Source organism: Trachypithecus francoisi, unplaced genomic scaffold (assembly GCF_009764315.1).
Source record: "Trachypithecus francoisi isolate TF-2019V2 unplaced genomic scaffold, Tfra_2.0 Lachesis_group15, whole genome shotgun sequence".
NCBI lineage: Eukaryota > Metazoa > Chordata > Mammalia > Primates > Cercopithecidae > Trachypithecus > Trachypithecus francoisi.
In genome coordinates this window covers 78471580-78498134 of record NW_022681460.1, presented here as the reverse complement: position 1 = coordinate 78498134, position 26555 = coordinate 78471580, and the positions used below count along the sequence as shown (strand labels likewise).

Below are 26555 nucleotides of genomic sequence, written 5' to 3'. Positions count from 1 at the left end.
ACACTCACTCCAAACCCAGATCTAGGCACGGCAGGCATGGGGCAAGAGTGGCCAGGGTGATGGCCGATGGCCCAGGGCACCAGCCAGAGATGGGTTCAGTTTCACCTTGCCAAAGCAAATATAGCCATGAGTGTTTGTTGAGCAAAATGGTTCTATTATGAAGGCGGCTAACCTGCTGCTCTTTATTGCTCTAACAAGAAAAAAAAAAAGGAAAAAAGAAAAAGGCTATCCTGGTACACAAGCAGTGGGTAAGGGATTGAAAAATTCCCTGATTCTAGAACATCAGAGTGGATTATCCACGACGCTCTACCGGTAAACGGACTTACTCTGAGATGAGGGATCTTGCGAACCATCCTTGTCCCAAGTTCTGTTGGGAACAAACCATTTAGAAGTTGGCGGTTGTAGCACATGTGGTGACTCTTCTCTGTGTTTGCCATGATTCGGTGACTGCCCTTCCACCCAGCCGCCACCCACCGCACCCAGACTTGAGTTATGTGGCGCCGTCAGGACCAGGCAGGAGGTGGCTGGGCAGAACTCACTGTGGCTGGATGGCCTGTCGGTCATAGCTATGGCCATTCTGGAATCCCATCGTAAGGAAATGCTTCCCAACTCCTAATCAGAGCACTATATAGAGGGAAAGAGGGTGCCTGGGGAAAAGTGGCTCAAACAGCAGGAGGGCAGAGATAAGCCAGTAAGCTGGACTAGGCAGGGGGACTGGATGAACGGGGCTTCATTGCCTGTCTTTCTCCCAGCCTGGGGTGGAAGAACCCAAATAATCCTTTACTCATTTCAAGGCTGTCTGGTCTAACTGAAATACTACTACTAATAATGCTGTGTGACATGAGAACACAGGAGGGAAGGACTGACTGATCACAGGAAAGAGGAAAGCTGGGGAGCTGGCAGAGCTGGCTGCATTTCCTTTGTCTGGCACTGTGGGGTTGATGGAGCTGCAGTGATGAGCTGCAGAGTCTAACAGCTGCTTGTCTGTGCTCTTTCTAGGGTGTGTGAGTACGTGGGCACCCTGGAGCACAACCACTTCAGCGATGGCGCCTCACAGCCCCCTCTGACCATCAGCCAGCCCCAGAAGGCCACTGGGAGTGCTGGCCTCCTTGGGGACGCCGAGTGTGAGGGCTCGCCCACGGAGCAGAGCCCGGAGCAGGGGCGCTCCCTGAGCACAGCCCCCGTTGTCCAGCCCCTGTCCATCCAGGACCTCGTCCGGGAAGGCAGCCGGGGCCGGGCCTCAGACTTCCGCGGCGGGAGCCTCATGAGCGGGAGCAGCGCTGCCAAGGTGGTGCTCACCCTCTCAACGCAGGCCGACAGGTGCGCGGCGCCGGCCTCCCACGCCCCGGGGGGCCTGCTCACCAGGCGACACCCACCTCCATCTGGTCTCAGTCATGCCAGGGACGACCCATGTGTTAGCCAATCCCTTAAATTTCTTCCATCTTTTTCAAGCTTTGTTCTCTCTACCATTACATCCATACTCGGAATGAAACGTTTTCTACTAACACTGGAGGGTCTGAGGAAGGCCAGCTGGGGTCAAAGCCCTGCACTTACTCTGGGATCTCAGGCAATCTCACCTCCCTGGGCCCTGCCTGGCCTTCTCCATTGGTAAAATAGGGTCATTTTTTAAAAGTAATTCTGTCACCGGGTAGTTGTGAGGGTAAATTAATTAGTAACTTGATGCACCTGGAGCGGAGCTTGGCAAATGGTAAAAATCCACTATTTTTATGATTATGGCTGTTTTCAAAAATCCCACATGCATGTGTTACCTATTGATGCCCAACAACCATGTGAAGGTGAAGAGGGAAAATCACCAATCGTCTCAACTCTTTGGTGGTACTTCCTGATGTAGAAAGTGCTTTTGGTCACCAGTCACACACAGCTCCACCTCACTTACCTCTTCAGCATTTGGTCACTGTGTCCCAGACCCCCTGCACGGGCACAGGGAGGACTGTCAGGAAGGGGATGGGAGTGGGAGGAGCACTCCCTGGGCTGGGACTCAGATTGACCTGAGTTCCTGTCCTGGCTTTGCACTCCCCAGCTGCCGGCTCATGTCTGTAGACATAGCTGCACTGAGACTCAGTTTCTCCATCTACTATCCCACTACCATAATTGCTTTGTCCTGCTTATCCAAGTTGGCTGTGAAAATGTTTTAGAATCTGGAAAGCAATAGACAGTGTCAGGTGGAATATAATATTCATCACTATTTTCTTACTAGGAATGAGGGAGGAGAAATGGTCAATGGGACCCAGAAACCAAATGGTATCAAAATAGCAAGAAAAATATGTTTGTTTGGATAATTTATAAATGTTAGATCCACTAATTCCCATCTTAACTTGCATGTCTCATTTTCCTCCTTCAAAAAGGACTCATGATTCCATTTCTATTAGTGACCCTCTCCCTGAAGCAGCCCATGGTGCCCCCACAGCACTGATTGCCCTGTGGTGTCGTGAGGCTTGGAAGGCAGATACCAGGGTGACCCAAGAGCCATGGCAGGCTCACCTGGCACATTCCTCATTGTGGCTTCATAAAACAGATATTTGACCTTTACCATTCTTCATTCCAGTGACCTTCAAATCCTCCCCTAAATTCTGCTACTGTGCTCCCCACCTTCCTAAATCTTTCTGCTGGCAAGGTCTGTGCCCAGCTGAGCAGAAAAGAAAAAGAACTTGCAAGACCCATCATATTAGGGAACATTCTTTCTTCCAAATAGATACTTGAGTTCCCATCACATCCAGGTGTTCCGGTGTGTATGAGGCCAGTCCCCGCCCTGTGGGGGGCTTACAGGATCCACTCTTAGCTGTTTTTGTATCCCTTCCAGCTTTATGCTCATATATTATAGACAGACAAAATGTATTCATCAATTTACTGGGGTTTTTTGACATCGTTTATGAAGTTGAAGCTAATTCTGAAGATTCCATTCCCAATTACTCAGTTTCTGGGAACAACGCCTTGCCATCTTTCAGCTTCTTGCCAAGCATTTTATGAGAGCCTACCATGGCTGAGCTAGACCACGAGGGCACAAAGATATTTTTAAATATATTCTTTGTGCCTTTGAATTAAAATGTCACAGAGCAGACTTGTACACAGTTAGAATAGATATAATAATACCATACATTTGTCTACAGTGTTTACACGCATTTCCATTGGTCACATCAACAAAATTACCATAATCATTCTGCCATAAAGACCTTGCTGAATTGTTGCCAAATAACACATCTCTTTCTGTTTGCATCCAGGCTCTTTGAAGATGCTACAGATAAGTTGAACCTCATGGCCCTGGGAGGCTTTCTTTACCAGCTGAAGAAAGCATCACAGTCTCAGCTTTTTCATTCCGTTACGGATACAGTTGATTACTCTCTGGCAATGCCAGGTAATTGTTTCCCGGAAGAAACCATATACCAGGAAGTTAGCAGGAAACAGCCCAGGCCTCTGTCACCAGCAGCGTGCCTGAAGATTTGACTCCACCTTCCCTTTGCTTACACTCACACAAGCTACGCCCAAGTATAGATTTGTCTCCGGATTTTGAGGCACCCTGTGTGAGGGGTGGTGTAACTCTTTGTGAATGGAAACGTTGCTGCTACCACATCTATAAGAATTCCCACTGGAGCTGGACTAGGTTGTTCTGCTAAGTTTTGTGCTTGTGGTAGAAATTGTGTGGCTCCTTAGGGTGCAGATAGCTTCCTTCACATGAAGGTGGAACTTTTCTGCATATCACAAACCACACCACACACCTCTGTCCAGTTGGCTGGACAGAGGTGATTTGTGATATGCAGAAACAACCACTGATCCCAAAATGGGTGGTGAAAAAGGAAACTGCATACCACTCTTGCAAAACTGACCTCAGAGGCATATCCCATTAATGATGGGTCAGTATCCGTGTCGTCTCCAGTGAGGCCAGGTGAATAAATGAGGCCTCTTGAAGGCCAGTGTTGTGGAAGACAAAGTAGAGTTGCACTGAATAAGGGACCTAGAGGGTTGGCAGGTTGCTCACAGATGGAATTGTTCATTCACAGCACCAGTGGTTGTCCTGAAACAGTGAGCACCTTGTCCCAGATGAGTTCTGGGCAGAGACAGGGAGCCATGTGCTGGGGACGCACTGTGGTGACGTGTTGGACTGCACAACCTCTGAGGTCCCTTCCGTCCTTAGGAATCTAAAGTTCTAAAAGCAGTATATTTGATTTTTTCATCCTTGCTGCAGATTTGGATTTGAGAGCCACAGTTGTTGTCCCACTCGTTTTTAATAAACTTTAAAACCTGAGCAATATAAAGCCAACCTCCCAGGCCCATCAGACTTTCAGAGAATCTCTGAGCCCAGGGGTAACCTTCAAAGTCTTTCTCATTGGAGAAAACAGTAGACTCTGAGCTTACAAAGCACACAGTGAGCAGGGGCCAGGAAGAGGCGGTAAATCTAGAAAGAGGGAGACTTGCTTCGGAATCAATCAGGTAGGAATATAAAATGCGGCCTCCAACACTTAACAGCCACAGCATCTGAGGCAAGTCATATCACCTTTCAGACATTCAATTTTCTACTCTATAAAATAGCAATAATTATATTTTCTTCTTAAAAGAAAATATAGGCTGCGTGCGGCAGCTCACGCCTGTAATCCCAGCATTTTGGGAGGCCGAGGCGGGCAGATCACCTGAGGCCAGGAGTTGGAGATCAGCCTGACCAATATGGTGAAACCCTGTCTCTACTAAAAATACAAAAAAATTAGCTGGGCGTCATGACATGTGCCTGTAGCCCCAGCTACTCAAGAGGCTGAGACAGGAGAATTGCTTGAACCTGGAAGGCGGAGGTTGCAGTGAGCTGAGATTGCACCACTGCACTCCAGCCTGGGCGACAGAGTGAGACTCCATCAAAAAAAAAAAAAAAAAGGAAATATGATTGCTTTAAAAATTAAAGTTATTAAAGACTTACAGAACCAACACAGTGTCTGATGCAGGGTAAACATCCATGGTGATTATTACAGGTTGAGTATCCCTAATCCAAAAATCCAAAATGCTCAAAATTCAAAACTTTTTAAGCACTGGCATAAGGCCACAAGTGGAAAGTTCCACACCTGACCTCATGTGATGGGCCATGCTCAAAATGCAGGCACACAACACAGTTTATTGAGGGTCCCCAAGGGATACAAAAATTGCCTTCAGGCTGTGCGTAAGGTATATATGAAACAGAAATGAATTTTGTGTTTAGACTTGGGTCCCATCCCCAGTAGGAAGTGGAGGAGAGGCAATAGGACATGAGCAAGAAGGGAGTGGGGAAAATGAAGGTGACAGTGGCAAAGAAGTAGCCCAAGATCAGGGTAGACAGGGATGGTATTGAAACAAGACAGAGCAGGCCAGACAGCATGTTACTGAGCAGCAGAGGGACCAGGCCTGCTTGGCAAAGGCTGCAGAGGTTTATTAAGGATTGTCAAAGTAGATGATGAAGTGAAAGGTGACAGGAACAAGAGTGATAATAATAGCTAATAATGTTGTTCAGTTAGTATGTGCTGGGCCCATGCTGAGCACTTTATGTGTATTATCACATTTAATCTTTAAAGCAATTTTAGGAGTGGGCAGTATTATCCCCAGGTTTACAGATGAGATCATTAAAGAGGAAAATCTTATTTTTTTTAATTTTTATTTTTTGGAGACAGAGTCTTGCTCTGCCACCTAGGCTGGAGTGTAGTGGTGTGATCTTGGCTCACGGCAAGCTCCGCCTCCCGGGTTCATGCCATTCTCCTGCCTCACCCTCCCAAGTAGCTGAGACTGCAGGTGCCCACCACCACGCCCAGCAAATTTTTATATTTTTAGTAGAGACAGGATTTCACCGTGTTAGCCAGGATGGTCTTGATCTCCTAACCTCGTGATCCACCCGCCTCAGCCTCCCAAAATGCTGGGATTACAGGCGTAAGCCACCACGCCCGGCCTAAAGAGGAAAATCTTTGGCCAAATAAAACACAACTACTAAATGGTGCCAGGATTTGAACCCAGACAGTCGGACTTCTCGGCCCTCCTACCAAACTGCTACCTCATTCCCTCTTATCAATTCCTGATCACACGTGTCACATCTCAGCTACTGCGGCTACAGTGCTGAGTGAGAGGGCGATGCAGGCCTTGCTGAGTGAACCACCACATTCTTCTTGAATCCAGGGCTCCCTCCTCCCTTGGTTAGCCAATATTGAATTACCTTACTGGTCCTACCTAGATTTTCAACCTCTCTCTTTGCTTGAATAGGTCAGACTATATCTGAGTTTGGGCTTTCTGGCATTTATGTTCTTGCCTTCCTGTAGGAGAAGTTAAATCCACTCAAGACCGAAAAAGCGCCCTCCACCTGTTCCGCCTGGGGGATGCCATGCTGAGGATTGTGCGGAGCAAAGCACGGCCCCTGCTGCACGTGATGCGCTGCTGGAGCCTAGTGGCCCCACACCTAGTGGAGGTGAGCACTGGAAAGGTGGGAAGAGCCTGGAACTGCTAAGTCAATGACCAGCAGAGCCAGCATGGGGGCCTGCAGTCATGTATGGGGACAAAGCACTGTGGCCACTGGGCAGTGGGAACTTGCCCATCACCTGGTCACAAACATCACTGTTTTCTAGTTATACCTCATGGCATCTAAAGAATCACCCCAAAGGGCAGTACTACCCTAGTCTCACTCTGACCCTCTTTCTTTGCAATTGTACAACTCAGCTAGTTTTTCATTTTTTATGATCTGGTATCAACCTGAGCCTGGAACAGAAAGACTGTGGATGGTTCCTAATAGCTTTATTTGCATACATAAATATAACAATGTCTTTGGTTCCTACCAGTCCCTGTTTTCTAATAGCTAAATATACTCAGGACAGTGTCCTTTCAGTCAGGGAACAGTATGTCTTAGTTTTCCTAACAAAATTAATACTAAGACCCTTTCACTCTCCAAAGGAAAGCAGTTCATGTGATCAGTTTTATGGCAGCTCTACATCTAAGCATCTCAACACATGAGGACTGGCCACTTCCAAGTTGACAGGGAAAACTGTTGCCCTGTTTTGCAGTGATAGCTATTCTTAATAGCCCTTTTGCTCTTACCTGGTAGAGATAAATCATAAAACACTTCTTGGAACTTATTAACCTGAGAACATTCTAGTAAGCAAAATGGGTAGAAAATAGCAATGTAGACATGGGGAAAAAGTCTGTCAGTTATCTTTTACTCTACAATAAGGCCTCCCCAATATCTAGAGGCTTAAAACAACAACCATTTATTTAGCTCATGATTCCATGAGTCAGATATTTGAGGTAGGCTTCTCTGGGTAGTTCTGGGGTTGGCCAGGTGTGGTGGATCTCACTGGCTTTAACTGTGTATCTATGGTCAGCTGGTGCAAAGTCTGGGGCCAGATGGTTCATGATGGCCTTAACAGGGATGGCTAGACACATAGGTCTCTCTTTTCATGGTCTCTCATGTAGACTAGCCTCCAGCAGACCACCCCAGCTTGTTCACATGGCATTCTTAGGGTTCCAAAGAGCAACAACAGGGTTAACCTCAAATCACAAGTACTTTTTAATTCTGTTCTTACATGATGTTTGCTTGTGTTCCACTGGCCAAAGCAACTCACACCTCCAAGCCCAGGGCCAGTACAGGAAAGGACTACTCAAGAGCATGGATACCAGGAGGTTTGTAAACCAATTAGAGCTACTGTGGCAATTTGTCCCTCACCTCACTGAGGAACAGATGACTCATCTTATCTTCCTACATGTGGGGCACAGCTAAGATGAAACCATAAGCCATTCCTAGTCTGGGTTCTGGTGTCTTTATAGTGAGCATGTTCTGTACCATTTAAGAAAACAGTCATGTTACAGAAAAATAAATTACCAGAAACTTTTCTTTTTCTAGAAACATTAACATGAAATTGAAGTTGTGCCTGATAAGCTGGTTAAATTGTTAAAAATGCAATTTAGTGTGCAGTTTGCTTAGACTTATCCCTTAGAGTGTTTCGATTTTAACAGAATTGCTGCTTCTACCTCCTTGTAATGAAGTGGGGTAGGAAGGCCTTCAGAAATCACATTCTCACTGTCTGCTGTCCTGATGGTATGCCACTCTCTGATGAATTTTGCAGGCTGCTTGCCATAAGGAAAGACATGTGTCACAGAAGGCTGTTTCCTTCATCCATGACATACTGACAGAGGTCCTCACTGACTGGAATGAGCCACCTCATTTTCACTTCAATGAAGCACTCTTCCGACCTTTCGAGCGCATTATGCAGCTGGAGTTGTGTGATGAGGACGTCCAAGACCAGGTCAGTGTGACATGGTCATCAGCGTCATAGCTGGCTCTTACTGAGTGCAGTGGCAGGCACGGTTCTATGAGCTTTGCACTCTTACTCTTTCCAGTAATCCTATGTGGAATCTGTAACAGAGAAATTAATCAGGACCGGGCATGGTAGCTCACACCTGTAATCCCAGCACTTTGGGAGGCCGAGGCAGACAGATTATGAAGTCAGGAGTTCAAGGCCAGCCTGACCAACATGGTGAAACCTCATCTCTACTAAAAATACAAAAATTAGCTGAGTGTGGTGGCACATGCCTGTAATCCCAGCTACTCAGGAGGCTGAGGCAGGAGAATCACTGGAACCCGGGAGGCGGAAGTTGCAGTGAGCCCAAATCACGCCACTGCACTCCAGCCTGAGTGACAGAGCGGGACTCCGTCAGGAAAAAAAAAAAAAAAAAACCAGAAAGGTAATTTGACTAAGGATACATAATCAGTGATTGGTGGAGCTGCGATTTGAACCTAGGCAATCTGCTGGCCTATCTCTTTACACCTGGCCTATATTCCTAACTGCTGCCATACTGTCCACTGAAGGCAAGGTAAAGAAACTAACTGGAGACTTCGTATTTCACATGATGGTGGGCTAGAAATACAAGATCTCTCTCTCTGAAATCCACCAAAAATATTGAATAGAGGTTTAAACATTTCTTTCAAATACCTTGACACACTGACAAGAAAGTAAGGAGGCCCCAAAACTGAGTGCCAATGGGAAGCCAGAGAAGTAAGCAGAGCCCTTAGGCTGGTTTTACCATGAGGGAATTTGCTATTAAGTGGAGCAGAAGTTCTGGTCATCCCAGACGAGAGTGCACAAAAACAGAAAACAAATCTCAATGCAAACTTTACAAAGCTGATGTTCACTCAGGCCAAGGTTGAATTAAAACAAACTTAATGTTCACTCAGGCCAAGGTTGAATTAAAACAAACTTCCTAAGGATACTGTCAGCTTGTTTCTAACACTGGCTCTTAATGGAAAGTTTTTTAAAAAGAGCGCTCCAGGATTTATTATTACAACTTAACCCTTTTATGTGATCTGTATGTGAAACTGCATCACCTCAGGGTCTGAGAAACTTTACACAGGCACCATACGGAAGCAACAAAATTCCCCCTAGAGCAACTCATGTCAGTTCAGGCCACAAAATAATCCCACAAACAAAGTTTCAAGGTATATGAGCTCTCAGTATTTTTTAAAAATTCACAAAACACACAAGAAAACAAGGCAATGGAGAGAACTGATAAAACAACCAATGGTACAACTAGACCTGTAAAGAATTGGATTGAAATATTGGTATCTTCCATGCAAAATATTCAATCAAAATGCCTAGTAAGTTTAAGGAAATAAAGGAATGAAAATACAAGTTAACACCTAAAGACTAGATTGTTAACACTTAAGGTAAGTTAATACCTATAGTTAGCTCCTAGATAGTTAACACCTACAAGTTAACACCTAAAGGTTAGATCATTAACGTCTAAGATAAGTTAACCTAGATGGGTTAATACCTAAGACTTTATACCCGTAAGAGTGAACTAGGTGATTCAGATCAACTTTCCCACAGGGAACAACTAAAAAAAGCTGGATAAAAAAAAATTTTAGGCCGGGCGCGGTGGCTCAAGCCTGTAATCCCAGCACTTTGGGAGGCCGAGACGGGCGGATCACGAGGTCAGGAGATCGAGACCATCCTGGCTAACACAGTGAAACCCCGTCTCTACTAAAAATACAAAAAAAACTAGCTGGGCGAGGTGGCGGGCGCCTGTAGTCCCAGCTACTCGGGAGGCTGAGGCAGGAGAATGGCGTAAACCCGGGAGGCGGAGCTTGCAGTGAGCTGAGATCTGGCCACTGCACTCCAGTCCGGGCGACAGAGCGAGATGCCACCTCAAAAAAAAAAAAAAAAAAAAAAAAAAAATTTTAATCACTCAAAGACACTGACATACTATAGGGCAGTGAAGAACTCCAGGGCCAAGATGTGGGAGAAAAAGAATACCCAGAGTAATCTTCCTGGTATTTGAGGCTGTTTTTCCTAAAATTGAATCTACCATTTTTAAAAAAGGAAGATATTGGGTTGGTACAAAAGTAATTGTGGTTTTTGCCATCACAGCAAAAACCACAATTACTTTTGCACCAGTACAGTAAAAGACGGAGAAGCTCAGCAAAGTTGCAGTCTGGGACCTCCCAAGTCTGGTAACTTCCTGACATCTTGAGTCAGGATCTTGAAGTGAAAGGGACATCTTAGAAAGAGAGGTGAACCTTAAATAGATTAGTCGTAAGAGAAAATAAACCCAACTTCAAATAATCCCAATCCCTGACGTGAGATTAAGGTAATCTGAGATTTCTAGTGCCTTTCTGACAGAAGGCACCATTAATAATAAGCTTCAAATTATTTCTTGATTTGCAGGTGCAATGTTTGCATTCAATAAAAAATAACCAGGCTCATTAGGAAATAACATGTCATTGAAAACAAAAGTTTAAAAAACAAACAATAAACACACACAGGAACCCAGATATCAGAGTTATCAGAGACATATTTTAAAATAACAATGCTTAAATGTGTTTAGGAAGATTAAGGACAGGAGCAGCTTTGGCTATGGTGACTTGAAGAAGTTAGGTTAACCTTCCCCACAAAAATCAAGCATAAAACAGGACAGGACAGAATTGTCCAAAGCAACCATCTGAGGGGTCTGGAAATTGACCAAAAGCAGACAACAAATTGAGTAGCATTTATTCTTAAAACAGTGTTTGCTAGAACTTTGGTTAAGAATAGTGGGAGTCTGACTTTCTTGCCAAAGACTGAAGCAATCACCTTTACTCCCAAGCTCTATTGGCAAGAAGAGTAGTTTGACCCGTGTGAGGCTGACTGAGAAAATCATCAGCTTTTCTACAATCAGGGACAGACTTGGTATGGAGAAGAGTGGGGAGAAGATCATTGACTTGTCAATTAAAAGTGATGAATTCATGGAGAAATGAACAGGAGAATCCTGCAACCTTGCTGGCCTAAGGTTTGCAGTCAGTAGCGTACTAGCAAGAAATCTAAGATCCTGGATATCAGAGATTCATAGAGGGACCAAATAGTCTGTTCACACATCCCTGGGGCATGTACAGGGGAGACTGTAAAGATTTCATCAGAAAGTAAAAGAAATGGGAGATAAAAACTGGCTGAACTTTGAATATTCTGGCCAACCTTCTCACACAGATTGATTGCCAGAGGGTAGGAAACTTAAAGACTCAAGGTGTTTGAGCACAGTTTCCACCCACATGATCAGTTAACTACTAAGCTATGCAGACATGGGGATGAACACTAGGGAGTCAGGATAAAAAATAAAAATGAAGAACAAAAACTGAGCAGACACATGAGTGCCATGGGAAGAGACAGATTCTACAGACTAAGTCCAAGCACCTTAGTCTGGTTGAGGGGGGAACCCTCAAAAATAAATTAGCATCCAGCATTGCTACAATATATTTTCTAAAATGTCTAATTCTCAAAAATATGAGCAATGCAAAGAAACAGGAAAGAGTGAAACATACTCAGAGGGAAAAATAGTGAGTAGAAACTGACTTAGAGTGAGCCCAGATATATTTGGGAGCCAGAGCCTTCAAAGTACCTTTTAAATATGTTTGAAAAAATTAAGGGCAAACACAACAATGACTCAAAAATAGGAATTCTAAATATAGAAATGGGAACTATAAAAATGCAAATTTTAGAGTTGAAAAGGGCAATAACTGAAATGAAAAATTAGCTATACGGGCTTACCAGAAAGATTTGAGATGGCAGAAGAAAGCATCAGTGAACATGGAAATAGATTAATATAAATTATCTATTGTGAAGATCAGACAAAACTAAGTTTGAACAAAAATAAACAAAGCCTCAGAGATTTGTAGAACAATGTCAAGCATACCAATATACCTGTAATGAGAGTCCCAGGTGGAGAGGAGAAAGACAAACAGATGAGAAAATATATTTAAAGATATAGTGGAACCCCAATTAGGATCAACACAAAGATATCTACAATAGACACATTATAGTCAAAATGCTCGATGACAATGACAAAACCTTAAAAGCAGCAAGAGAAAGACTATATTACTACAGAGGAACTAATGCTAGGATTAATACTTGGATTAACTAATGCTGACTTCTTCAGAAAGAATGAAGGCTAGAAGACAATGTAATGACATATTTAAAGTGCTGAAAGAAAAACTGTCAATGAAAGAGAAATTACTCTTCAAAAATGAAGATGATGTAAAAACATTCTCAGATAAACAAAAATTGGGAGAATATCTTGCCAGTAGACCTATTCTACAAGAAATACTAAATTCCTTTAAGCTGAAAGAAGTAACACAAACTGGTAAATCTATTGCATAAGAAGAAATGGTACACATGTGGGAAAATATAAAACAGTATATACATTTTTCTCTTTCTCCTAATTTATTTCAAAAACCTAACGTTTAACACAATAACTCTAACACTGTATTGTTGGATTTATTAAACATGTAAAGAAGATGTAATATAAATAACATTAGCAGAAAGGAAGGATGGGAAATGGAGCTATGTAGAAGCAAAGTTGCTATATTTTGCCAGAATTTGCTCATTATTAACTTGAGGTACAAATGTGATCAATTGAAGATTCATATTATAATCCCTAGGGCAGCAACCAAGAGAGTAACAGAAAAAGATGAAAAAATAAACATGAGTGAAAGTGATCACAAAAAATGTATTTAACATAAAAGAAGGTAGTAAAAGAGGAACAGAGGAACAAAAAGGACGTGATATGTAAATACGCAGAAAAGAAATAGCAAATGACAGATGTAAAAGGAACCATGTCAATAATGGCATTAAATATGCACTAATGAAAGGATGGTCAGCATCATTAGTCATTAGGAAAATGTAAATCAAAACCACATGAGATAATATTTCACATCTACTAGGATAAAAAAGATAGATAATAGTGGCCGGGCACGGTGGCTCACTCCTGTAATCCCAGCACTTTGGGAGGCTGAGGTGGGCGGATCACGAGGTCAAGAGATCGAGACCATCCTGGCTAACACAGTGAAACCCCATCTCTACTAAAAATACAAAAATTAGCTGGGTGTGGTGGCGCACATTGTAGTCCCAGCTACTCGGGAAGCTGAGGTGGGAGAATCACTTGAACCCGGGAGGCGGGAGGTTGTAGTGAGCCAAGATCGTGCGACTGCATGCCAGCCTGGGCAACAGAGTGAGACTCGGTCTCAAAAGAAAGATAATAGCAAGTGTTGGTGAGGGAGGAGGTGGAGACCTTGGAACCTTCATGCCCTGCTGGTGAGAGGGTAAAATGTGCGGCTGCTTTGCAGTCTGGCAGTTCCTCAAGAGGTATGTACCCAAGAGAAATGAAAACATCCATACAAATCCTGTACACAAATGTTCATAGTAACATTATTCATAATAGCCAAAAAGTTAGAAACAACTCAAATTCCAACAGCTGATGAATAGATACATTAAATTAGGTTATGTCCACACAACGAAATCTTATTCAGCGATAAAAATGAAGTACTGATATATGTACAACATGGATGAATCTTGAAAACATTACATTAAATGAGAAAAGCTTGTCACCAAAGGCCATATGTTATATGACTGCATTTATATGAAATGTCAGAATAGGAAGATCTATAGTGACAAAAAGTACATTAGTGGTTGCCTCAGGCTGAGGGTGGGGTGGTAGAGTAGGCAATGACTGCAAATGGGTACTGAGGTTTTTGAGGGGGTAAATAAAATTGTTTTTAAATTAGATTGTGGTGATGTTTGCACATTAAAGGTCTATTAACCTCATAAACTTGTCATTAGTCTTTGAAGAAAAAATATGTAAAAGAAAAATGTATGTAAAGTGGCAGCAAGATGGCCGAATAGGAACAGCCCCAGTCTCCAGCTCCCAGCGCGAGTGACACAGAAGACCGGTGATTTCTGCATTTTCAACTGAGGTCCTGGGGTCATCTCTCTAGGGAGTGCCGGACAATCGGTGCTGGTCAGCTGCTGCAGCCTGACCAGCGTGAGCTGAAGCAGGGCGAGGCATCGCCTCACCTGGAAGCGCAAGGGGGACGGAAATCCGTTTTCCTAGCAGGGGAACTGAGACACATAACACCTGGAAAATCGGGTAACTCCCACCCCAATACTGCGCTTTAAGGAAACAGGCACACCAGGAGAATATATCCCACACCTGGCCGGGAGGGTCCCACGCCCACGGAGCCTCCCTCACCGCTAACACAGCAGTCTGCGGCGATCTATCCGCAAGGTAACAGCGAGGCTGGGGGAGGGGCGCCCGCCATTGCTGAGGCTTAAGTAGGTAAACAAAGCCTCTGGGAAGCTCGAACTGGGTGGAGCTCACAGCAGCTCAAGGAAACCTGCCTGTCTCTGTAGACTCCACCTCTGGGGACAGCCCACAGCTGAGGTCCAATAGGGAAAGCAGCGGGGGCCGGTGCAGAGGCGAACGACTCTGTCTGACAGCTTTGGGGAGAGCCGTGGATCTCCCAACGCGGAGGTTGAGATCCGAGAACGGACAGACTGCCTGCTCAGGTGGGTCCCTGACCCCTGAGTAGCCTAGCTGGGAGACATCCCCCACTAGGGGCAGTCTGACACCCCACACCTCACAGGGTGGAGTCATCCCTGAGAGGAAACTTCCAAAGGAAGAATCAGAAAGGTACACTCGCTGTTCAGCAATATTCTATCTTCGGCAACCTCTGCTGCTGATATTCAGGCAAACAGGGTCTGGAGTGGACCTCAAGCAATCTCCAACAGACCAACAGACAGTCCTTCTGACTGTCAGACGGAAAACTATCAAACAGGAAGGACACCTATACCAAAACCCCATCAGTACGTCACCGTCATCAAAGACCAGAGACAGATAAAACCACAAAGATGGGGAAGAAGCAGGGCAGAAAAGCTGGAAATTCAAAAAATAAGAGCGCATCTCCCCCTGCAAAGGAGCGAAGCCCATCACCAGCAACGGATCAAAGCTGGTCAGAGAATGACTTTGACGAGATGAGAGAAGAAGGCTTCAGCCCATCAAACTTCTCAGAGCTAAAGGAGGAATTACGTACCCAGCGCAAAGAAACTAAAACCTTGAAAAAAGAGTGGAAGAATTGACAGCTAGACTAATTAATGCAGAGAAGATCATAAACGAAATGACAGAGATGAAAACCATGACACGAGAAATACGTGACAAATGCACAAGCTTCAGTAACCGACTCGATCAACTGGAAGAAAGAGTATCAGCGATTGAGGATCAAATGAATGAAATGAAGCGAGAAGAGAAACCAAAAGAAAAAAGAAGAAAAAGAAATGAACAAAGCCTGCAAGAAGTATGGGATTATGTAAAAAGACCAAATCTACGTCTGATTGGGGTGCCTGAAAGTGAGGGGGAAAATGGAACCAAGTTGGAAAACACTCTTCAGGATATCATCCAGGAGAACTTCCCCAACCTAGTAGGGCAGGCCAACATTCAAATTCAGGAAATACAGAGAACGCCACAAAGATACTCCTCCAGAAGAGCAACTCCAAGACACATAATTGCCAGATTCACCAAAGTTGAAATGAAGGAAAAAATCTTAAGGGCAGCCAGAGAGAAAGGTCGGGTTACCCACAAAGGGAAGCCCATCAGACTAACAGCAGATCTCTCGGCAGAAACTCTACAAGCCAGAAGAGAGTGGGGGCCAATATTCAACGTTCTTAAAGAAAAGAATTTTCAACCCAGAATTTCATATCCAGCCAAACTAAGTTTCATCAGTGAAGGAGAAATAAAATCCTTTACAGATAAGCAAATGCTTAGAGATTTTGTCACCACCAGGCCTGCCTTACAAGAGACCCTGAAGGAAGCCCTAAACATGGAAAGGAACAACCGGTACCAGCCGTTGCAAAAACATGCCAAAATGTAAAGACCATCGAGGCTAGGAAGAAACTGCATCAACTAACGAGCAAAATAACCAGTTAATATCATAATGACAGGATCAAGTTCACACATAACAATATTAACCTTAATGTCAATGGACTAAATGCTCCAATTAAAAGACACAGACTGGCAAACTGGATCAAGAGTCAAGACCCATCAGTCTGCTGTATTCAGGAGACCCATCTCACATGCAGAGACATACATAGGCTCAAAATAAAGGGATGGAGGAAGATCTACCAAGCAAATGGAGAACAAAAAAAAGCAGGGGTTGCAATCCTAGTCTCTGATAAAACAGACTTTAAACCATCAAAGATCAAAAGAGACAAAGAAGGCCATTACATAATGGTAAAGGGATCAATTCAACAGGAAGAGCTAACTCTCCTAAATATCTATGCACCCAATACAGGAGCACCCAGATTCATAAAGCAAGTCCTTAGAGACCTACAAAGAGACTTAGACTCCCATACAATAATAATGGGAGACTTCAACACTCCACTGTCAACATTAGACAGATCAACGAGACAGAAAGTTAACAAGGATATCCAGGAATTGAACTCATCTCTGCACCAAGCGGACCTAATAGACATCTATAGAACTCTCCACCCCAAATCAACAGAATATACATTCTTCTCAGCACCACATCGCACTTATTCCAAAATTGACCACATAATTGGAAGTAAAGCACTCCTCAGCAAATGTACAAGAACAGAAATTATAACAAACTGTCTCTCAGACCACAGTGCAATCAAACTAGAACTCAGGACTAAGAAACCCAATCAAAACCGCTCAACTACATGGAAACTGAACAACCTGCTCCTGAATGACTACTGGGTACATAACGAAATGAAAGCAGAAATAAAGATGTTCTTTGAAACCAATGAGAACAAAGATACAACATACCAGAATCTCTGGGACACATTTAAAGCAGTGTGTAGAGGGAAATTTATAGCACTAAATGCCCACAAGAGAAAGCAGGAAAGATCTAAAATTGACACTCTAACATCACAATTAAAAGAACTAGAGAGGCAAGAGCAAACACATTCAAAAGCTAGCAGAAGGCAAGAAATAACTAAGATCAGAGCAGAACTGAAGGAGATAGAATCACAAAAACCCTCCAAAAAATCAATGAATCCAGGAGTTGGTTTTTTGAAAAGATCAACAAAATTGACAGACCGCTAGCAAGACTAATAAAGAAGAAAAGAGAGAGGAATCAATTAGACGCAATAAAAAATGATAAAGGGGATATCACCACCGACCCCACAGAAATACAAACAACCATCAGAGAATACTATAAATGCCTCTACGCAAATCAACTAGAAAATCTAGAAGAAATGGATAATTTCCTGGACACTTACACTCTTCCAAGACTGAACCAGGAAGAAGTTGAATCCCTGAATAGACCAATAACAGGCTCTGAAATTGAGGCAACAATTAATAGCCTACCCACGAAAAAAAGTCCAGGACCAGATGGATTCACAGCTGAATTCTACCAGAGGTACAAGGAGGAGCTGGTACCATTCCTTCTGAAACTATTCCAATCAATAGAAAAAGAGGGAATCCTCCCTAACTCATTTTATGAGGCCAACATCATCCTGATACCAAAGCCTGGCAGAGACACAACAAAAAAAGAGAATTTTAGACCAATATCCCTGATGAACATCGATGCAAAAATCTCAATAAAATACTGGCAAACCGGATTCAGCAGCACATCAAAAGGCTTATCCACCATGATCAAGTGGGCTTCATCCCTGGGATGCAAGGCTGGTTCAACATTCGCAAATCAATCAACGTAATCCAGCATATAAACAGAACCAAAGACAAGAACCACATGATTATCTCAATAGATGCAGAAAAGGCTTTTGACAAAATTCAACAGCCCTTTATGCTAAAAACGCTCAATAAATTCGGTATTGATGGAACGTACCTCAAAATAATAAGAGCTATTTACGACAAACCCACAGCTAATATCATACTGAATGGGCAAAAACTGGAAAAATTCCCTTTGAAAACTGGCACAAGACAGGGATGCCCTCTCTCACCACTCCTATTCAACATAGTGTTGGAAGTTCTGGCTAGGGCAATCAGGCAAGAGAAAGAAATCAAGGGTATCCAGTTAGGAAAAGAAGAAGTCAAATTGTCCCTGTTTGCAGATGACATGATTGTATATTTAGAAAACCCCATCGTCTCAGCCCAAAATCTCCTTAAGCTGATAAGCAACTTCAGCAAAGTCTCAGGATACAAAATTAATGTGCAAAAATCACAAGCATTCTTATACACCAGTAACAGACAAGCAGAGAGCCAAATCAGGAATGAACTTCCATTCACAATTGCTTCAAAGAGAATCAAATACCTAGGAATCCAGCTTACAAGGGATGTAAAGGACCTCTTCAAGGAGAACTACAAACCACTGCTCAGTGAAATCAAAGAGGACACAAACAAATGGAAGAACATACCATGCTCATGGATAGGAAGAATCAATATCGTGAAAATGGCCATACTGCCCAAGGTTATTTATAGATTCAATGCCATCCCCATCAAGCTACCAATGACTTTCTTCACAGAATTGGAAAAAACTGCTTTAACGTTCATATGGAACCAAAAAAGAGCCCGCATTGCCAAGACAATCCTAAGTCAAAAGGACAAAGCTGGAGGCGTCACGCTACCTGACTTCAAACTATACTACAAGGCTACAGTAACCAAAACAGCATGGTACTGGTACCACAACAGAGAAATAGACCAATGGAACAGAACAGAGTCCTCAGAAATAATACCACACAGCTACAGCCATCTGATCTTTGACAAACCTGACAAAAACAAGAAATGGGGAAAGGATTCCCTATTTAATAAATGGTGCTGGGAAAATTGGCTAGCCATAAGTAGAAAGCTGAAACTGGATCCTTTCCTTACCCCTTATATGAAAATTAATTCAAGATGGATTAGAGACTTAAATGTTAGACCTAATACCATAAAAACCCTAGAAGAAAATCTAGGTAGTACCATTCAGGACATAGGCATGGGCAAGGACTTCATGTCTAAAACACCAAAAGCAACGGCAGCAAAAGCCAAAATTGACAAATGGGATCTCATTAAACTAAAGAGCTTCTGCACAGCAAAAGAAACTACCATCAGAGTGAACAGGCAACCTACAGAATGGGAGAACATTTTTGCAACCTACTCATCTGACAAAGGCTAATATCCAGAATCTACAAAGAACTCAAACAAATATACAAGAAAAAAACAAACAACCCCATCAAAAAGTGGGCAAAGGATATGAACAGACATTTCTCAAAAGAAGACATCCATACAGCCAACAGACACATGAAAAAATGCTCATCATCACTCGCCATCAGAGAAATGCAAATCAAAACCACAATGAGATACCATCTCACACCAGTTAGAATGGCAATCATTAAGAAGTCAGGAAACAATAGATGTTGGAGAGGATGTGGAGAAATAGGAACACTTTTACACTGTTGGTGGGATTGTAAACTAGTTCAACCATTATGGAAAACAGTATGGCGATTCCTCAAGGATCTAGAACTAGATGTACCATATGACCCAGCCATCCCACTACTGGGTATATACCCAAAGGATTATAAATTACTCTACTACAAAGACACATGCACACGTATGTTTATTGCGGCACTATTCACAATAGCAAAGACTTGGAATCAACCCAAATGTCCATCTGTGACAGACTGGATTAAGAAAATGTGGCACATATACACCATGGAATACTATGCAGCCATCAAAAAGGATGAGTTTGCGTCCTTTGTAGGGACATGGATGCAGCTGGAAACCATCATTCTTAGCAAACTATCACAAGAAGAGAAACCAAACACCGCATGTTCTCACTCATAGGTGGGAAGTGAACAATGAGATCACTTGGACTCGGGAAGGGGAACATCACACACTGGGGCCTATCGGGGGAGGGGGGAGGAGGGAGGGATTGCATTGGGGAGTTATACATGATATAAACGTTATGCACATGTACCCTAGAACTTAAAGTATAATAAAAAAAAAAAAAAGAAAAATGTATGTATACATAATGTAAGAATTTGTCTCTAAAGCAGGGTTTAAAATTCTTTGGAAAAGTTTGACAAGGTATATCATGTGAATTCAGATTCATCTTAAAGAATTATGCTTAGATAGGAAAAAGGAAACTTATTTTGGTCTCAAGTAGAAAAATATATTGCTTTGAGTTTTATGTAGATTTAGACTTTTAAAATGTTAGAATTGATTCTTACTAAAAGTGATTTGTAAAATTACACCCTTGGTTTGATCACCGGTGATTACAGTGTTATTCTCATACCTTTGTGTATTGAACTATTTCCAGAACCAAGTTTATGTAGATCCTGAACAGTAATATGAGAATGTGATTGGTATTTGTCACCTTTATTTTAAAACTAACATCTGAACACTTCAAAGCTGTCAATGTGGATTGGTTAGACCAATAACCTCTGCTTGATCCTTACAATTAAATTTTGTAACTAATGGTATTGTTCTTTCAAACAAGTGACATGTTTTCCATGACTGTTATGGGGAGGGGGGAAATAATTTAATCAGTTCTTGTTTAACAAATTGAATAAAGCAAAGGTTCATACATTAAAAAAAAAAAAAAAAAAACCTCCCCACAGTACCCCAAGCCCGTTGGTTTCACAGGTGAATCTATAAACTAAGGTTGAAATAATAGCAACCCTACTCAAGCTCTACCAGAAAATAAAGCAGGAAGGAATACCTCCAAACCCATTTTATGAGTTCTCGTTTCTGTGATACCAAAACCACAAGAAGGAAAACTATAGACCAATATTCTTTATGAAATTAGACAAAAAATTCCTTTAAAAATTATTGGCCAGGCACAGTGGCTCATACCTGTAATCCCTGCATTTTGGGAAGCCACAGCAGAAGGTTTGCTTGAGTCTAGGAGTTTGAGACCATGCTGGGCAACATAGTGAGACCCCCATCTCTGCCAAAAAATATATATATATATATAGCTGGGTATGGTGATGCATGCCTATAGTCCCAGCTGCTCAGGAGGCTGAGGTGGGAAGATTCGTTGAACCCAGTAAGTTCAGACTGCAGTGAGCCATGATCACATGCCACTACATTCTAGCCTGGGCAACAGAGTGAGACCCTGTCTCAAAAAAAAAAAAAAAAAAAGCAAAATAAATCCTGTAATATATAAAGAAAGAAGATATTAAACATTGTGGCATATGGAATTCATCCCAGCAATGTAAGATTGGTTTAACAGCTCAAAGTCAATTGGTAGAATAAAAGATTAAAACCATATGATCATCTTGATAGAGACAAAACATTTAACAAAATTCATCACCCATTTTTGACAAAACCTTTTAAGAAAAGAGGAATTAGGCCGGGCGCGGTGGCTCAAGCCTGTAATCCCAGCACTTTGGGAGGCTGAGACGGGCGGATCACGAGGTCAGGAGATCGAGACCATCCTGGCTAACACGGTGAAACCCCGTCTCTACTAAAAAAAATTACAAAAAAATTAGCCAGGCGAGGTGGTGGGCGCCTGTAGTCCCAGCTACTCGGGAGGCTGAGGCAGGAGAATGGCATAAACCCAGGAGGCGGAGCTTGCAGTGAGCTGAGATCCGGCCACTGCACACCAGCCTGGGCGACAGAGCGAGACTCCATCTCAAAAAAAAAAAAAAAAAAAGGAATTAGAGGGATTTCCTCCATGAGATAAGGGGCATCTTTGAGAATCCCACATCTAACATCAACTTAATGATGAAAGACTGAGTGTTTTTCTCTTGTAATCAGTAATAAGACAAGGATTTCTGTCTTCTCTATTTCTACTCAACTTTAACTTTTACTCATTGTATAAAGAAATTAAAGACATCAAGGTTTGAAATGAAAAGTAAGCTATTTTAGTTCACAGACAACATGTGGTTATATATAGAACATTATATGGGATTTACAAAAAAATTCTAGTCGAGCAAGGTCACTGCATACAAGATCAACATACTAAAATCAATTGAATTTATATATATGAGAAATAAATTATCCAAAGATAAGAACAATTCCATTCAAAACAACATCAAATATGATAAAATATTTATGAATAAATTTAGCAAAAGAAGCTCAAGACCTGTACACAAAAGCTACAAAACATTGCTGAGAGAAATTAAAGATTCAAATAAATATGAGATATACCGTATTCATGGATTGAAAGACTCAATATTTTTAAAACAGCAAATTTCCCCAAATTGATGTATAGATTCAGTGCAATTCCGATTAAAATCCAGTAGACCTTTTTGAAGAGATTGTCAAAGTAATTCTCAAATTTATATGAAACTGCAAAGAACATAATAGAGAAAACAAACTTGAAAAAGAAGACAAAGTATGAAAATTTACACTACCTGATTTCAAAATTTCAGTAATCAACACAGTGTGGTATTGGTTTGAAGACAGACCTATAGTTCAGTGGAACTGAAGAGTAAAGAAATAAATTCTCCTGTTTATAATCAATTGATTTTTGACGAAGATACCATTGCAATTCAATCATGGGAGGGGATATTTTCAGCAAATTATGCTTGAATGTATGTGATAAAAGTAAACTTACACCTTTACCTCTCACCATATTTTTAAAAGTTCAAAATGGGTCATGATGTGATCCATTAAAAGAAAAATGGATGAATTGGACTCCACCAAAACTAAGAACTTTTAATCTTCAAAAGACACCATTAAAAAACAAAACTTTTAAAAAGCCCAAAGTTGTGGAAAAATATTTGCAAATTATATCTTGGGAATATATAAGGAACTCTAAATACAAACAAAAAAGAAAATAACAAGAAGACGTGAACCGAATTTTTAAAAACAACAAAATATTTGACTAATAAGATGTGAAAAGTTGCTTAGTGGCACTAGTCATTAGTGAAATGCAAATTAATACAATACGGCTGATTATTCAGAAGATTTTTGAGTGAGTTTGTCTATTCTGGTTTTTCCTTTTCACTAAAATTAACTCCAAAATAGGGGGCAGAGAACTATATCACCCTTCCCAGAAATTCTGCTCCTTTTAAGGAGAGGGCTTTAAGTGCCCCTTGCTTTGTGTCTGCCAGGTTGTGACATCCATTGGTGAGCTGGTTGAAGTGTGTTCCACGCAGATCCAGTCCGGATGGAGACCCTTGTTCAGTGCTCTGGAAACAGTGCACGGCGGGAACAAGTCGGAGGTGAAGGAGTACCTGGTTGGTGACTACTCCATGGGTAAGAATGTTTGGATGATTCTTGCTATTCAGCATTAACTCTCTGTGCCAAGTTTCATGCTATAAAAAAAAAAAAACAGTTGAACAATAGGGAAGACAGATTGTCAGCTATGTTTTATCAGCAGGAAAGAATGTGGTGTAGCAGGAACACGAGTTCTGAGTTCTGCCAGCAGGCTGAGAGCCCTAAGCATTGTCAGGCCCTGTTCTTGCTGACAATTGGGCAATAAGGCTGAGACTTCTGTTGTTTCACTTACGCATTGCTGTGTTGAGTTCATTTCTAAAGCCAAAAAGAAAAATGTTATCTATGTGCTGGTTAAGAAGCAGAAAAGTATCATAACACAGAGTAACCAGACTTAGGGAGATTCAGTCTGCTGGAAATGGATGGGTACCCATAAAGCATGCCCAGGGCCCAGGAGTGTTGTCTCAGAGGTTCCCAAAACCACCCTAAACTCAGAAACCCACGAGAAGGATTCATGGGACCCAGCATATTATGTTGAGATTTATTACACAGTTCATGACTAAGTTTTAGCAATGTAGGAAGGACACAACAGATTATGAAAAGGAACGACACAGGCAGAGTCTGGAGGAATCTACGCACCAGCCTCCCTGTGCTCTCACCCTCCCAGGAGGGATCACACACAACACATTCTTCCCCCAGCAGTGAAAACACAGCAACATGTTTGCAATGTTTCTGCCTGTGGAAGCCCATTAGAGATCTAGCTGGAGACTGACCACTTATGTACCCCTTGCCTAGCACATACCAAAATCCCAGACTCCCAACAGGAAAGCAGGTGTTCAGCATAAACCATATGGTTTGCATGAACAGTCTAGGCACGGTGAACTACTCTTATCAGTTAACTGTGGCCTGGGAGTACTCTGAGAACTGAGTTCCCAGACACCAGCTGAAGGCCAATTTTGCAAGCAAGCTTTCTAAAAGGAGAGTGGTCTCAGGCCTTCTGTGCTCTTTTTCTGCATAAAGAAACTCAGATATGCCACCAAAGGTCTATCTGAACCTGCCCTGCCATGTCCTGTAGATAATCTACAAATACCTGTGCAGGAGCATTCCAGAGGCCACGTGGTTCCCTGCTCTTTAGACCAGCACATTGCCTCAGCTCGGCACTCATCTCTCTGCCGAGCTGCTCCCCTGCCGGCAGAGCTGAGCACCGCACTGGAGTCAAGCCAATGGTCCAATAAAAAACCCAGGCATCTCCCCAGTAGATCTTTCTCAAGATCTGTCTCAGTGGAAGGTGCTAGGAATATGGGCAACCCTGGCAACCCCGAGGGCAGAAACTTACTTTCTTACAATTCTGTAATCTTCCTCCCATAGGAAAAGGCCAAGCTCCAGTGTTTGATGTATTCGAAGCTTTTCTCAATACCGACAACATCCAGGTCTTTGCTAATGCAGCCACTAGCTACATCATGTGCCTTATGAAGTTTGTCAAAGGACTGGGTAAGCAGAACCCTCTTCTCATGCCTTGTAACTGCTGAAGACCCTTTCCAGGGTGGCTCTGTGGCTGGAGAAAGGGCCCACTGACTGCCTGGAACAAGCACGCACCCTGGGATACAAGCAGATGGTGGTGTTGTGTACTCAAAAGCAAAAACTTACTGTGAAAGCAGCTTGAATTTTGTCCAAGGTCAATACTTTTCATTGTGTTCATGAATATCTTATAGCATATTTTTAATCTATTTATTTTATACTAACTTTATTGTCAAATAATATCAACCTTATATTTTCCCTTTGTAAAAGGTTCTCAGGCTCCAGGTCTAATCACACTCTATGCAAGCTCTCAAAATGTTAAGTTTTTAATAAACCTTTTGGTTTAACTAAGTGTCCCTCCCTTTCTTTTCACCCCGGATAAACCTGTGCTATATAAAAATCTGCTATCGCAGGTCGTTGTATAGTGAGAATCTATTTTGTTAAGGTGTTTCTAAATTAAGTATAAAATCATCTGGGTAGTTTCTGAAATACACGAGGCTTTCAAGAAGGGGGACTTCTATACTTAGAAAATATATTTTCTAATTAAAGCCTGGGGTAGGAGGAATTCTTAACTTTCGCTAAAAAGTTGGGAAATCAAACTCAAGCTGCTAATCATATGACACTGAGAATAGGTTTCTGCATAAGGCCAATTATTTAATATAATATTGACTAATCTAAGGTTGGAAATCTTAGAACATTCATACAATTATGGAGGCTGAGAAGTCCCACGATAGACCATCTGCAAGCTGGAAACTAGGAAGCTGATAACATGGCTCAGTTCAAGTTCAAAGGCCCCTGAATGAGGGGCACTGATGGTGTAACTCTTAGTCCAAAGCAAGAGGCCGGAGAACCTGTAGTTCTAAGACAGGAGAAGAAGGGTATCCCAGCTCCGGAGACAGAAACACAGAGAATTCTCTTCTGCTCTGCCTTTTGTTCTCCCTGGGCCTTGGCTTATTAGATGGTGTCTGCCTACACTGGGTGAGGGTGGAGCTCCCTTATTCAGTCTGATTCAAATGCCAAGCTCTTCCAGAACCAGCCTCACAGACACACCCAAAAATCATGTTCTATCAGTGATCTGGGTCTCCCCAATCCAGTCAAGTTGACATCTAAAACCATCATACAGAGGACATCGAAAACAGCCTGTTTTCTTCTGTGAATTATAAGGTGGAGTTATTTGTATGGGGCCTGGGGTCAGTGGAAAAAGCAGAGTCCCCTGTATAGTCATGGTGCCTGTGTCCTGCCTGGCTCCAGGGAGTGCCATCCACATAGACTTGGATGCTTTCAAATACACAGCAGCCACGGTGTAAACCTTTGGGACGCCTGCTGTAATCATGGGTAGGAAATGATTTATTGTTAATCCCCACCTGCTTATTTCAACATGAATTTGACCTGGTCTGTTTCTGTATTATAAAATGTGTTCATCTAAGCCAGGAGTTGGCAAGCTATGGCCCACAGTTTTTATAAATACAGTTGTATTAAAACAGCCATGTTCATTCATCGATGGCTGCTTCTATACTACCGTGCAGAGTTGAGCGGTTGCAATAAAGACAGCATGACCTGCAAAGCCTGAAGTATTTACTCTCTGGCCCTTTGCCAAAAACGTTTGCTAACCCTTGATTGAAAACATAATAAATGTTTTTTGTTTTTTTAAGGAGAAACATGCCTCT

At 42.4% G+C, this 26555-nt stretch overlaps 1 protein-coding gene across 1 annotated transcript in view; it reads left to right on the top strand.

Annotated features, from left to right (window-relative positions):
• ARFGEF3 (ARFGEF family member 3) overlaps nt 1-26555 on the top strand; it is a 202376-nt gene that overhangs the window by 142448 nt on the left and 33373 nt on the right. Inside the window, exons 19-24 of the mRNA XM_033235321.1 lie at nt 1000-1320; nt 3240-3373; nt 6279-6424; nt 8073-8252; nt 23268-23412; nt 24739-24861. Of these exons, the coding sequence (XP_033091212.1) occupies nt 1000-1320; nt 3240-3373; nt 6279-6424; nt 8073-8252; nt 23268-23412; nt 24739-24861 (1049 nt within the window). The remainder of the gene's footprint in view (nt 1-999; nt 1321-3239; nt 3374-6278; nt 6425-8072; nt 8253-23267; nt 23413-24738; nt 24862-26555) is intronic.